General features: G+C 37.6%; 1 protein-coding gene across 1 annotated transcript in view; it reads right to left on the bottom strand.

The window, feature by feature from the left end:
* The window catches only part of LOC124019817 (solute carrier family 15 member 1-like), a 75,668-nt gene that overhangs the window by 20,278 nt on the left and 40,691 nt on the right, over positions 1 to 14,699 (bottom strand). Inside the window, 3 exon segments of the mRNA XM_046335250.1 lie at positions 4,820 to 4,908; positions 11,300 to 11,332; positions 11,865 to 11,909. Coding sequence (XP_046191206.1) covers positions 4,820 to 4,908; positions 11,300 to 11,332; positions 11,865 to 11,909 — 167 coding nt within the window.

A 14,699-nucleotide genomic window follows, 5' to 3' on the forward strand; every position in this document is an offset into this window, starting at 1 on the left:
ATATGTATGACTGCATAGTATTGGATAAACATTTGTAACTCTAAGCCATCCATTTACTGCCCTGCACTGAATGAATGAGGTTGGTAACTCTAAGCCATCCATTTACTGCCCTGCATTGAATGAATGAGGTTGGTAACTCTAAGCCATCCATTTACTGCCCTGCATTGAATGAATGAGGTTGGTAACTCTAAGCCATCCATTTACTGCCCTGCATTGAATGAATGAGGTTGGTAACTCTAAGCCATCCATTTACTGCCCTGCATTGAATGAATGAGGTTGGTAACTCTAAGCCATCCATTTACTGCCCTGCACTGAATGAATGAGGTTGGTAACTCTAAGCCATCCATTTACTGCCCTGCATTGAATGAATGAGGTTGGTAACTCTAAGCCATCCATTTACTGCCCTGCATTGAATGAATGAGGTTGGTAACTCTAAGCCATCCATTTACTGCCCTGCATTGAATGAATGAGGTTGGTAAAGCTCCATTTACTGCCCTGCAAATGAGGTTGGTAACCATCCATTTACTGCCCTGCATTGAATGAATGAGGTTGGTAACTCTAAGCCATCCATTTACTGCCCTGCATTGAATGAATGAGGTTGGTAACTCTAAGCCATCCATTTACTGCCCTGCATTGAATGAATGAGGTTGGTTATCATGCTGTACTACATGTTTTTGTACATTGTTTACAGTTCCTATGCTGAACACATACTGTGTTTGAATTCTGTACAGAGTGGAAAGGCAAAGACATCATGGAGGATGAGGACGCTTGTTTACAGATGTACAAGAGACTGCAATTATAAATATGGTTTTGGCCAACAATGCAATTAGGAATCGAGAGATAAGAGAGCATATCTTGAATAATGACACCATATTTAACAACATCAATGCTGTAAGCCTGTCAACCAACGCATCCTCCAACGGCACTGAGTGACGATGAAACAACTTTACAAGGTGCCATTTGAGAGAAACTCTGACAGAGTCAAGAATATGCGACATGACTTTGTGGAGGTATGTATGCAACACTACTTCCAGTACTTCAGACCATATTTACTCATCTGTATATCCTTTTGTCTGTTACAGAGAGTATTGGAGCTGGATGCCCATGTAATTCGCCATGAATTTATTTATGTGGATGAGGTTGGCTTCAACCTCACCAAAACCAGGCGCCGCGGAAGAAATGTAATAGGACAGAGGGCAACTACCAATGTCCCTGGACAGCGTGGGGGTAATATAACTATGGACAGCGTGGGGGTAATATAACTATGGACAGCGTGGGGGTAATATAACTATGGACAGCGTGGGGGTAATATAACTATGGACAGCGTGGGGGTAATATAACTATGTGTGCTGCCAACACTCAAAACGGGGTCCTCCATCACAACGCCACACTGGGTCCGTACAACACCGGCCATATGCTCACTATTCTGGATGCAATTTACACAATGCTTGTCCCTGATCCAGATCAGGAGCCTGCTAGATTTGTGGTTTTATGGGACAATGTTAGTTTTCACCAGGCTGTTCTGGTCCAAAACTGGTTTGCCACCCATCCACAATGTGTAGTTGTGTACCTACCCCCATATTCACCTTTTCTAAATCCCATAGAGGAATTCTTCTCAGCCTGGCGCTGGAAAGTGTATGATCGCCAATCCTATGCCCGCATGCCACTTCTCCAGGCAATGGAGGACGCATGTGGGGACATAGAGGTTGCCTCTGTCCAAGGTTGGATACGCCATGCTAGGAGATACTTCCCTCCATGTGGGGACATAGAGGTTGGATACGCCATGCTAGGAGATACTTCCCTCCATGTGGGGACATAGAGGTTGGATACGCCATGCTAGGAGATACTTCCCTCCATGTGGGGACATAGAGGTTGGATACGCCATGCTAGGAGATACTTCCCTCCATGTGGGGACATAGAGGTTGGATACGCCATGCTAGGAGATACTTCCCTCCATGTGGGGACAGAGAGGTTGGATTGGACGCCATGCTAGGAGATACTTCCCTCCATGTGGGGACATAGAGGTTGGATACGCCATGCTAGGAGATACTTCCCTCCATGTGGGGACATAGAGGTTGGATTGGATACGCCATGCTAGGAGATACTTCCCTCCATGTGGGGACATAGAGGTTGGATACGCCATGCTAGGAGATACTTTCCTCCATGTGGGGACATAGAGGTTGGAAGGTTGGACGCCATGCTAGGAGATACTTCCCTCCATGTGGGGACATAGAGGTTGGATACGCCATGCTAGGAGATACTTCCCTCCATGTGGGGACATAGAGGTTGGATACGCCATGCTAGGAGATACTTCCCTCCATGTGGGGACATAGAGGTTGTCTCTGTCCAAGGTTGGATACGCCATGCTAGGAGATACTTCCCTCCATGTGGGGACATAGAGGTTGCCTCTGTCTTCAAGGTTGGATACTCCATGCTAGGAGATACTTCCCTCCATGTGGGGACATAGAGGTTGGATATGCCATGTTAGGAGATACTTCCTCCATGTGGGGACATAGAGGTTGTCTCTGTCCAAGGTTGGATACGCCATGCTAGGAGATACATCCAGAACACCCAAAGAGGAGATGATTGGGTTTTGACCTTCAGTGAGTGGAGGCTTCTAGGGCTGGCGCCAAGGTGAACGCCATGCTCCATGTGGGGACATAGAGGTTGTCTCTGTCCAAGGTTGGATACGCCATGCTAGGAGATACTTCCCTCCATGTGGGGACATAGAGGTTGTCTCTGTCCAAGGTTGGATACGCCATGCTAGGAGATACTTCCCTCCATGTGGGGACATAGAGGTTGGATACGCCATGCTAGGAGATACTTCCTCCATGTGGGGACATAGAGGTTGGATACGCCATGCTAGGAGATACTTCCCTCCATGTGGGGACATAGAGGTTGGATACGCCATGCTAGGAGATACTTCCCTCCATGTGGGGACATAGAGATCTTCTCCATGTCAAGGTTGGATACGCCATGCTAGGAGATACTTCCCTCCATGTGGGGACATAGAGGTCGTCTCTGTCCAAGGTTGGATACGCCATGCTAGGAGATACTTCCCTCCATGTGGGGACATAGAGGTTGGATACGCCATGCTAGGAGATACTTCCCTCCATGTCCATAGGTTGGATACGCCATGCTAGGAGATACTTCCCTCCATGTGGGGACATAGAGGTCTCTGTCCAAGGTTGGATACGCCATGCTAGGAGATACTTCCCTCCATGTGGGGACATAGAGGTTGGATACGCCATGCTAGGAGATACTTCCCTCCATGTGGGGACATAGAGGTTGGATACGCCATGCTAGGAGATACTTCCCTCCATGTGGGGACATAGAGGTTGGATACGCCATGCTAGGAGATACTTCCCTCCATGTGGGGACATGCTAGGAGATCGTCCCTCTGTCCATAGGTTGGATACGCCATGCTAGGAGATACTTCCCTCCATGTGGGGACATAGAGGTCGTCTCTGTCCAAGGTTGGATACGCCATGCTAGGAGATACTTCCCTCCATGTGGGGACATAGAGGTCGTCTCTGTCCAAGGTTGGATACGCCATGCTAGGAGATACTTCCCTCCATGTGGGGACATAGAGGTTGTCTCTGTCCAAGGTTGGATACGCCATGCTAGGAGATACTTCCCTCCATGTGGGGACATAGAGGTTGGATACGCCATGCTAGGAGATACTTCCCTCCATGTGGGGACATAGAGGTTGGATACGCCATGCTAGGAGATACTTCCCTCCATGTGGGGACATAGAGGTCGTCTCTGTCCAAGGTTGGATACGCCATGCTAGGAGATACTTCCCTCCATGTGGGGACATAGAGGTTGGATACTCCATGTCCCCTCCATGTGGGGACATAGGTTGGATACGCCATGCTAGGAGATACTTCCCTCCATGTGGGGACATAGAGGTTGGATACGCCATGCTAGGAGATACTTCCCTCCATGTGGGGACATAGAGGTTGGATACGCCATGCTAGGAGATACTTCCCTCCATGTGGGGACATAGAGGTTGGATACGCCATGCTAGGAGATACTTCCCTCCATGTGGGGACATAGAGGTTGGATACGCCATGCTAGGAGATACTTCCCTCCATGTGGGGACATAGAGGTTGGATACGCCATGCTAGGAGATACTTCCCTCCATGTGGGGACATAGAGGTCGTCTCTGTCCAAGGTTGGATACGCTATGCTAGGAGATACTTCCCTCGATGTTTGGCAAGAGAAAACCTATCTTGTGATGTGGACGAGGTATTGTGGCCAGACACAGGCCGGAGAAGAGATGAAGCGTAGCTTAGCACTGGTGACTGTCCCCCCCCCCTACCAATTCCTGGACTGTCCCCCCGGGACGCCACACACACAATTGTGTTCTTTACTGTATTCTAAAGAATATACTTTTGGTTTACATATCTTTATGGGTTTGTTGTATGCTACTGTATACAACAGTAATATTTGGCCTAATAAATATTTTCTGTTTCTACATTGCATTGGTGTTTACAGTGTACTTGTTACCCCGCTCAGCAGATGACTTTCACTGTAGAACATTGTATTGAAATGTAGATATAAGCCTATGAAAGAGCTTTAGATTTAGAACAACAGTGTTTACATGGTATATCCAGACATGTGCTATTATGAAAGCAGTGTTTGCCATTTGATGCAAACGCTTCATTCTGACACGTGTTTATGGCATTGTTGAATGCAGTGTTACATGTTGAAGGAGATGTGAGGCATTTTGTGTGTGCCGTTTTGGGAATTGCGTGTAGAGTTTTGAAAAAAGGAGCCAGTTTTGAAAACGTGTGTAAGCAGTCACACAACTCACGTAAAGTTCAGGTGGCATTTCTTTATGAGAGGGTAGACCAGGCTGTCCATGATGGGGACCAGGGCCAGGATTAGGATGGGGTTGACAGTCTGACAGACAGGAAGCAGAACATGAGCATGTCACGCCTACAAATTACAGTATATATTTAATCAATAAGGCCAGAGGACGTCTGGTATATTTAATCAATAAGGCCAGAGGAGGTCTGGTATATTTAATCAATAAGGTCAGAGGAGGTCTGGTATATTTAATCAATAAGGTCAGAGGAGGTCTGGTATATTTAATCAATAAGGCCAGAGGAGGTCTGGTATATTTAATCAATAAGGCCAGAGGAGGTCTGGTATATTTAATCAATAAGGCCAGAGGAGGTCAGGTATATTTAATAAGGCCAGAGGAGGTCTGGTATATTTAATCAATAAGGCCAGAGGAGGTCTGGGATATTTAATCAATAAGGCCAGAGGAGGTCTGGGATATTTAATCAATAAGGCCAGAGGAGGTCTGGTATATTTAATCAATAAGGTCAGAGGAGGTCTGGTATATTTAATCAATAAGGCCAGAGGAGGTCTGGTATATTTAATCAATAAGGCCAGAGGAGGTCTGGTATATTTAATCAATAAGGCCAGAGGAGGTCTGGTATATTTAATCAATAAGGCCCGAGGAGGTCTGGTATATTTAATCAATAAGGCCAGAGGAGGTCTGGTATATTTAATCAATAAGGCCAGAGGAGGTCTGGTATATTTAATCAATAAGGCCAGAGGAGGTCTGGTATATTTAATCAATAAGGCCAGAGGAGGTCTGGTATATTTAATCAATAAGGCCAGAGGAGGTCTGGTATATTTAATCAATAAGGCCAGAGGAGGTCTGGTATATTTAATCAATAAGGCCAGAGGAGGTCTGGTATATTTAATCAATAAGGCCAGAGGAGGTCTGGTATATTTAATCAATAAGGCCAGAGGAGGTCTGGTATATTTAATCAATAAGGCCAGAGGAGGTCTGGTATATTTAATCAATAAGGCCAGAGGAGGTCTGGTATATTTAATCAATAAGGCCAGAGGAGGTCAGGTATATTTAATCAATAAGGCCAGAGGAGGTCTGGTATATTTAATCAATAAGGCCAGAGGAGGTCTGGGATATTTAATCAATAAGGCCAGAGGAGGTCTGGGATATTTAATCAATAAGGCCAGAGGAGGTCTGGTATATTTAATCAATAAGGTCAGAGGAGGTCTGGTATATTTAATCAATAAGGCCAGAGGAGGTCTGGTATATTTAATCAATAAGGCCAGAGGAGGTCTGGTATATTTAATCAATAAGGCCAGAGGAGGTCTGGTATATTTAATCAATAAGGCCAGAGGAGGTCTGGTATATTTAATCAATAAGGCCAGAGGAGGTCTGGTATATTTAATCAATAAGGCCAGAGGAGGTCTGGTATATTTAATCAATAAGGCCAGAGGAGGTCTGGTATATTTAATCAATAAGGCCAGAGGAGGTCTGGTATATTTAATCAATAAGGCCAGAGGAGGTCTGGTATATTTAATCAATAAGGCCAGAGGAGGTCTGGTATATTTAATCAATAAGGCCAGAGGAGGTCTGGTATATTTAATCAATAAGGCCAGAGGAGGTCTGGTATATTTAATCAATAAGGCCAGGCCTTAAGCAATAAGGCTTGTATATATAGTTAGTATAGTTAGTATATAGAGTTAATATATAGTATATAGAGTTAGTACATAGTATATAGAGTTAGTACATAGTATATAGAGTTAGTATAGTTAGTATATAGAGTTAGTATAGTTAGTATATATAGTTAGTATAGTATACATAGTTAGTATATAGTATATATAGTTAGTATATAGTATATAGAGTTAGTATATAGTATATAGAGTTAGTATATAGTATATAGAGTTAGTATAGTTAGTATATATAGTTAGTATAGTTAGTGTAGATACTATATATAGTTAGTATATATAGTTAGTATATTTAGTATATATAGTTAGCATAGTTAGTATATATATAGTTAGTGTAGTTAGTATATATAGTTAGTATAGTTAATATAATATATATATATATATATATATATATATATATATATATATATATATATATAGAGTTAGTATATGGTTTGTATAGTTAGTATATGGTTTATAGCGTTAGTATATGGTTTGTATAGTTAGTATATATAGGTAGTATAGTTAATATATATATATATATATATATAGTTAGTATATATAGTTATTATATGGTTTATATAGTTAGTATATGGTGTATAGAGTTAGTATATGGTTTGTATAGTTAGTATATATAGTTAGTATAGTTAGTATATATAGTTAGCATGTGGTTAATAGAGTTTGTATATGGTTTGTATAGTTAGTATATATAGTAAGTATAGTTAGTATATATAGTTAGTATAGTTAGTATATATTATATATAGTTAGCATATGGTTTATAGAGTTTGTATATGGTTTGTATAGTTAGTATATATATTAAGTATAGTTAGTATATATAGTTAGCATGTGGTTAATATAGTTTGTATATGGTTTGTATAGTTAGTATATATAGTTAGTATAGTTAGTATATATAGTTAGCATGTGGTTAATAGAGTTTGTATATGGTTTCTATAGTTAGTATATATAGTAAGTATAGTTAGTATATATAGTTAGTATAGTTAGTATATATTATATATAGTTTGCATATGGTTTATAGAGTTTGTATATGGTTTGTATAGTTAGTATATATAGTTAGTATATTTAGTATATATAGTTAGCATAGTTAGTATATATTATATATAGTTAGCATATGGTTTATAGAGTTTGTATATGGTTTGTATAGTTAGTATATATAGTTAGTATATTTAGTATATATAGTTAGCATAGTTAGTATATATTATATATAGTTAGCATATGGTTAATAGAGTTTGTATATGGTTTGTATAGTTAGTATATATAGTTAGTATAGTTAGTATATATAGTTAGCATATGGTTTATAGAGTTTGTATATGGTTTGTATAGTTAGTATATATAGTAAGTATAGTTAGTATATATAGTTAGCATGTGGTTAATAGAGTTTGTATATGGTTTGTATAGTTAGTATATATAGTTAGTATAGTTAGTATATATAGTTAGCATATGGTTAATAGAGTTAGTATATGGTTTGTATAGTTAGTATATATAGTAAGTATAGTTAGTATATATAGTTAGCATGTGGTTAATAGAGTTAGTATATGGTTTGTATAGTTAGTATATATAGTAAGTATAGTTAGTATATATAGTTAGCATGTGGTTTATAGAGTTTGTATATGGTTTGTATAGTTAGTATATATAGTAAGTATAGTTAGTATATATAGTTAGTATAGTTAGTATATATTATATATAGTTAGCATATGGTTTATAGAGTTTGTATATGGTTTGTATAGTTAGTATATATATTAAGTATAGTTAGTATATATAGTTAGCATGTGGTTAATATAGTTTGTATATGGTTTGTATAGTTAGTATATATAGTTAGTATAGTTAGTATATATAGTTAGCATGTGGTTAATAGAGTTTGTATATGGTTTCTATAGTTAGTATATATAGTAAGTATAGTTAGTATATATAGTTAGTATAGTTAGTATATATTATATATAGTTTGCATATGGTTTATAGAGTTTGTATATGGTTTGTATAGTTAGTATATATAGTTAGTATATTTAGTATATATAGTTAGCATAGTTAGTATATATATATAGTTAGTGTAGTTAGTATATATAGTTAGTATAGTTAATATAATATAATATATATATATATATATATATATATATAGAGTTAGTATATGGTTTGTATAGTTAGTATATGGTTTATAGCGTTAGTATATGGTTTGTATAGTTAGTATATATAGGTAGTATAGTTAATATATATATATATAGTTAGTATATATAGTTATTATATGGTTTATATAGTTAGTATATGGTGTATAGAGTTAGTATATGGTTTGTATAGTTAGTATATATAGTTAGTATAGTTAGTATATATAGTTAGCATGTGGTTAATAGAGTTTGTATATGGTTTGTATAGTTAGTATATATAGTAAGTATAGTTAGTATATATATTTAGTATAGTTAGTATATATTATATATAGTTTGCATATGGTTTATAGAGTTTGTATATGGTTTGTATAGTTAGTATATATAGTAAGTATAGTTAGTATATATAGTTAGCATGTGGTTAATAGAGTTTGTATATGGTTTGTATAGTTAGTATATATAGTTAGTATAGTTAGTATATATAGTTAGCATGTGGTTAATAGAGTTTGTATATGGTTTGTATAGTTAGTATATATAGTTAGTATAGTTAGTATATATAGTTAGCATATGGTTAATAGAGTTAGTATATGGTTTGTATAGTTAGTATATATAGTAAGTATAGTTAGTATATATAGTTAGCATGTGGTTAATAGAGTTTGTATATGGTTTGTATAGTTAGTATATATAGTAAGTATAGTTAGTATATATAGTTAGTATAGTTAGTATATATTATATATAGTTAGCATATGGTTTATAGAGTTTGTATATGGTTTGTATAGTTAGTATATATATTAAGTATAGTTAGTATATATAGTTAGCATGTGGTTAATATAGTTTGTATATGGTTTGTATAGTTAGTATATATAGTTAGTATAATTAGTATATATAGTTAGCATGTGGTTAATAGAGTTAGGATATGGTTTCTATAGTTAGTATAGTTTAAGTTGTTAGCATATAAAGATAGGGGAATATATAGTTAGCATATGGTTTGTAGAGTTAGTATAGTTTAAGTTGTTAGCATATAAAGATAGGGGAATATATAGTTAGTATAGTTTAAGTTGTTAGCATATAAAGATAGGGGAATATATAGTTAGTATAGTTTAAGTTGTTAGCATATAAAGATAGGGGAATATAGAGTTAGTATATGGTTTGTATAGTTAGTATAGTTTAAGTTGTTAGCATATAAAGATAGGGGAATATATAGTTAGCATATGGTTTGTATAGTTAGTATAGTTTAAGTTGTTAGCATATAAAGATAGGGGAATATAGAGTTAGTATAGTTTAAGTTGTTAGCATATAAAGATAGGGGAATATATAGTTAGTATAGTTTAAATTGTTAGCATATAAAGATAGGGGAATATATAGTTAGTATAGTTTAAGTTGTTAGCATATAAAGATAGGGGAATATATAGTTAGTATATGGTTTGTATAGTTAGTATAGTTTAAGTTGTTAGCATATAAAGATAGGGGAATATAGAGTTAGTATAGTTTAAGTTGTTAGCATATAAAGATAGGGAATATATAGTTAGTATAGTTTAAATTGTTAGCATATAAAGATAGGGGAATATATAGTTAGTATAGTTTAAGTTGTTAGCATATAAAGATAGGGGAATATATAGTTAGTATATGGTTTGTATAGTTAGTATAGTTTAAGTTGTTAGCATATAAAGATAGGGGAATATAGAGTTAGTATAGTTTAAGTTGTTAGCATATAAAGATAGGGGAATATATAGTTAGTATAGTTTAAATTGTTAGCATATAAAGATAGGGGAATATATAGTTAGTATAGTTTAAGTTGTTAGCATATAAAGATAGGGGAATATATAGTTAGTATATGGTTTGTATAGTTAGTATAGTTTAAGTTGTTAGCATATAAAGATAGGGGAATATATAGTTAGCATATGGTTTGTATAGTTAGTATAGTTTAAGTTGTTAGCATATAAAGATAGGGGAATATAGAGTTAGTATAGTTTAAGTTGTTAGCATATAAAGATAGGGGAATATATAGTTAGTATAGTTTAAATTGTTAGCATATAAAGATAGGGGAATATATAGTTAGCATAGTTTAAGTTGTTAGCATATAAAGATAGGGGAATATATAGTTAGCATATGGTTTGTATAGTTAGTATAGTTTAAGTTGTTAGCATATAAAGATAGGGGAATATAGAGTTAGTATAGTTTAAGTTGTTAGCATATAAAGATAGGGGAATATATAGTTAGTATAGTTTAAATTGTTAGCATATAAAGATAGGGGAATATATAGTTAGCATAGTTTAAGTTGTTAGCATATAAAGATAGGGGAATATATAGTTAGTATAGTTTAAATTGTTAGCATATAAAGATAGGGGAATATATAGTTAGCATAGTTTAAGTTGTTAGCATATAAAGATAGGGGAATATAGAGTTAGTATAGTTTAAGTTGTTAGCATATAAAGATAGGGGAATATATAGTTAGTATAGTTTAAGTTGCTAGCATATAAAGATAGGGGAATATAGAGTTAGTATAGTTTAAGTTGTTAGCATATAAAGATAGGGGAATATAGAGTTAGTATAGTTTAAGTTGTTAGCATATAAAGATAGGGGAATATATAGTTAGTATAGTTTAAGTTGTTAGCATATAAAGATAGGGGAATATATAGTTAGCATATGGTTTGTATAGTTAGTATGGTTTAAATTGTTAGCATATAAAGATAGGGGAAGTGGCTCACCTGCATCTGATCTGGCTGTACCATGAGAATTCCCTGCGGAGGAGAAACAGCAGTTAGTTACGTATGTCCCTGGGTGTCTTTAATTGAGGTAAACATGTCCCTGGGTGTCATTAATTCAGGTAAACATGTCCCTGGGTGTCTTTAATTCAGGTAAACATGTCCCTGTAAGTCGCTCTGGATAAGAGCGTCTGCTAAATGACTTAAATGTAAATGTAATGTAAACCTGTCTTTAATTCAGGTAAACATGTCCCTGGGTGTCTTTAATTCAGGTAAACATGTCCCTGGGTGTCTTTAATTCAGGTAAACATGTCCTTGGGTGTCTTTAATTCAGGTAAACATGTCTTTGGGTGTCATTAATTCAGGTTAACATGTCCTTGGGTGTCTTCAATTCAGGTGAACATGTCCTAGGGTGTCATTAATTCAGGTAAACATGTCTTTGGGTGTCTTTAATTCAGGTAAACATGTCCTTGGGTGTCTTTAATATTGAATTCAAATATCATTTGATCAATAGTAATAACCCTAACCCTTATATCATTGTTGTTTCTGAGGGTTGAATTACACGTACAAAGTTTCCGTCCATGGTGGTGGCCTGGAGGGTCCATCTGGAGCCCTGGGGAGGAGACACAGGAGTTTAGGAGGATCTCAACCGCCTTAAAATACTGTCAGTCTACTGCCAAGGTGTAGTCTGTGGTTCTATGGAACAGCTCAGTCTACTGCCAAGGTGTAGTCTGTGGTTCTATGGCACAGCTCAGTCTACTGCCAAGGTGTAGTCTGTGGTTCTACGGCACAGCTCAGTCTACTGCCAAGGTGTAGTCTGTGGTTCTATGGCACAGCTCAGTCTACTGCCAAGGTGTAGTCTGTGGTTCTATGGCACAGCTCAGTCTACTGCCAAGGTGTAGTCTGTGGTTCTATGGCACAGCTCACTCTACTGCCAAGGTGTAGTCTGTGGTTCTACTGCCAAGGTGTAGTCTGTGGTTCTATGGCACAGCTCAGTCTACTGCCAAGGTGTAGTCTGTGGTTCTACTGCCAAGGTGTAGTCTGTGGTTCTATGGTACAGCTCAGTCTACTGCCAAGGTGTAGTCTGTGGTTCTATGGTACAGCTCAGTCTACTGCCAAGGTGTAGTCTGTGGTTCTATGGTACAGCTCAGTCTACTGCCAAAGTGTAGTCTGTGGTTCTACGGCACAGCTCAGTCTACTGCCAAGGTGTAGTCTGTGGTTCTATGGCACAGCTCTTGTCTACAAAGTATCCTTGAAATCTAGCAGGGCTGTTTTTAGGGTTTCTCCTGTATCTAGGAGATATAACAAAGTTAACCCTAACCCTAACCCTAACCCAATATAAATATAGGGTTAGGTTAGGGGTTAGGGTTAGGGTTAGGGTTATACCCTTTAGGATAGTATAAATTAGGGGTTAGGGTGAGTAGTCTTAGGGGGGTTAGGGGTTAGGGTGAGTAGTGTTAGGGGTTAGGGTGAGTAGTCTTAGGGGTTAGGGGTTAGGGGTTATGGTGAGTAGTCTTAGGGGTTAGGGCGAGTAGTCTTAGGGGTTAGGGGTTAGGGGTTAGGGTGAGTAGTCTTAGGGGTTAGGGTGAGTAGTCTTAGGGGTTAGGGGTTAAGGTGAGTAGTATTAGGGGTTAGGGATTATGGTGAGTCGTCTTGGGGGTTAGGGGTTAGGGTGAGTAGTCTTTTAGGGTTAGGGGGTTAGGGGTTAGGGTAGTAGTCTTATACCCCTTTAGGTATAACCTCTAACTACTACAACCCATAGAATTCCACTGAGGAGCACATTCAGAAATGGGTTAAGGTTAGGGGTTAGGGTTAGGGGTTAGGGTTAGGGGTTAGGGGTTAGGGTTATACCCCTTTCTAGGTATAACCTCTACTACTATAGCCCCATAACCAAAAACTCTAACCCTAACCCTAACCCAATATAAATATAGTTAGGTTTAGGGTTCCACTGAGGAGATATAACAAAGCACATTCAGAAAATGGGTTAGGTTAGGGGTTAGGGTTAACAAAGGGTTAGGGGTTAGGGTTAGGGATTAGGGGTTAGAATGCCACTGACCCTAACACATTAAAATGGGTTAGGGTTAGGGGTTAGGGTTAGGGGTTCTCCTGTATCTAGGAGATATAACAAAGCTCTAACCCTAACCCTAACCCTAACCCAATATAAATATAGGGTTAGGGTTAGGGTTTCTCCTGCTAGGAGATATAACAAAGCTCTAACCCCCTAACCCTAACCCTAACAATATAAATATAGGGTTAGGGTTAGGGTTTCTCCTGCTAGGAGATATAACAAAGCTCTAACCCTAACCCTAACCCTAACCCAATATAAATATAGGGTTAGGGTTAGGGTTTCTCCTGTATCTAGGAGATATAACAAAGCTCTAACCCTAACCCTAACCCTAACCCAATATAAATATAGGGTTAGGGTTAGGGTTTCTCCTGTATCTAGGAGATATAACAAAGCTCTAAACCCAATATAAATATAGGTTAGGTTTAGGGTTTCCCTAACCCTAACCCTAACCCAATATAAATATAGGGTTAGGTTTAGGGTTTCTCCTGTATCTAGGAGATATAACAAAGCTCTAACCCTAACCCTAACCCTAACCCAATATAAATATAGGGTTAGGTTTAGGGTTTCTCCTGTATCTAGGAGATATAACAAAGCTCTAACCCTAACCCTAACCCTAACCCAATATAAATATAGGGTTAGGGTTTAGGAGATTTCTCCTGTATCTAGGAGATATAATATAACAAAGCTCTAACCCTAACCCCCTAACCCAATATAAATATAGGGTTAGGTTTAGGGAGATTAACAAAGCTCTCCTAACCCAATATCTAGGAGATATAACAAAGATATAACAAAGCTCTAACCCTAACCCTAACCCAATATAAATATAGGGTTAGGGTTAGGGTTTCTCCTGTATCTAGGAGATATAACAAAGCTCTAACCCTAACCCTAACCCTAACCCAATATAAATATAGGGTTAGGTTTAGGGTTTCTCCTGTATCTAGGAGATATAACAAAGCTCTAACCCTAACCCTAACCCTAACCCAATATAAATATAGGGTTAGGGTTAGGGTTTCTCCTGTATCTAGGAGATATAACAAAGCTCTATAACAAAGCTCCTAACCCTAACCCTAACCCTAACCCAATATAAATATAGGGTTAGGGTTAGGGTTTCTCCTGTATCTAGGAGATATAACAAAGCTCTAACCCTAACCCTAACCCTAACCCAATATAAATATAGGGTTAGGGGTTAGGGTTTCTCCTGTATCTAGGAGATATAACAAAGCTCTAACCCCCTAACCCTAAAATATAGGGTTAGGTTAGGGTTTCTCCCTAACAAAGCTCTAACCAATATAAATATAGGGTTAGGGTTAGGGTTTCTCCTGTATCTAGGAGATA

This window comes from Oncorhynchus gorbuscha, unplaced genomic scaffold, assembly GCF_021184085.1.
Source record: "Oncorhynchus gorbuscha isolate QuinsamMale2020 ecotype Even-year unplaced genomic scaffold, OgorEven_v1.0 Un_scaffold_689, whole genome shotgun sequence".
Lineage (NCBI taxonomy): Eukaryota > Metazoa > Chordata > Actinopteri > Salmoniformes > Salmonidae > Oncorhynchus > Oncorhynchus gorbuscha.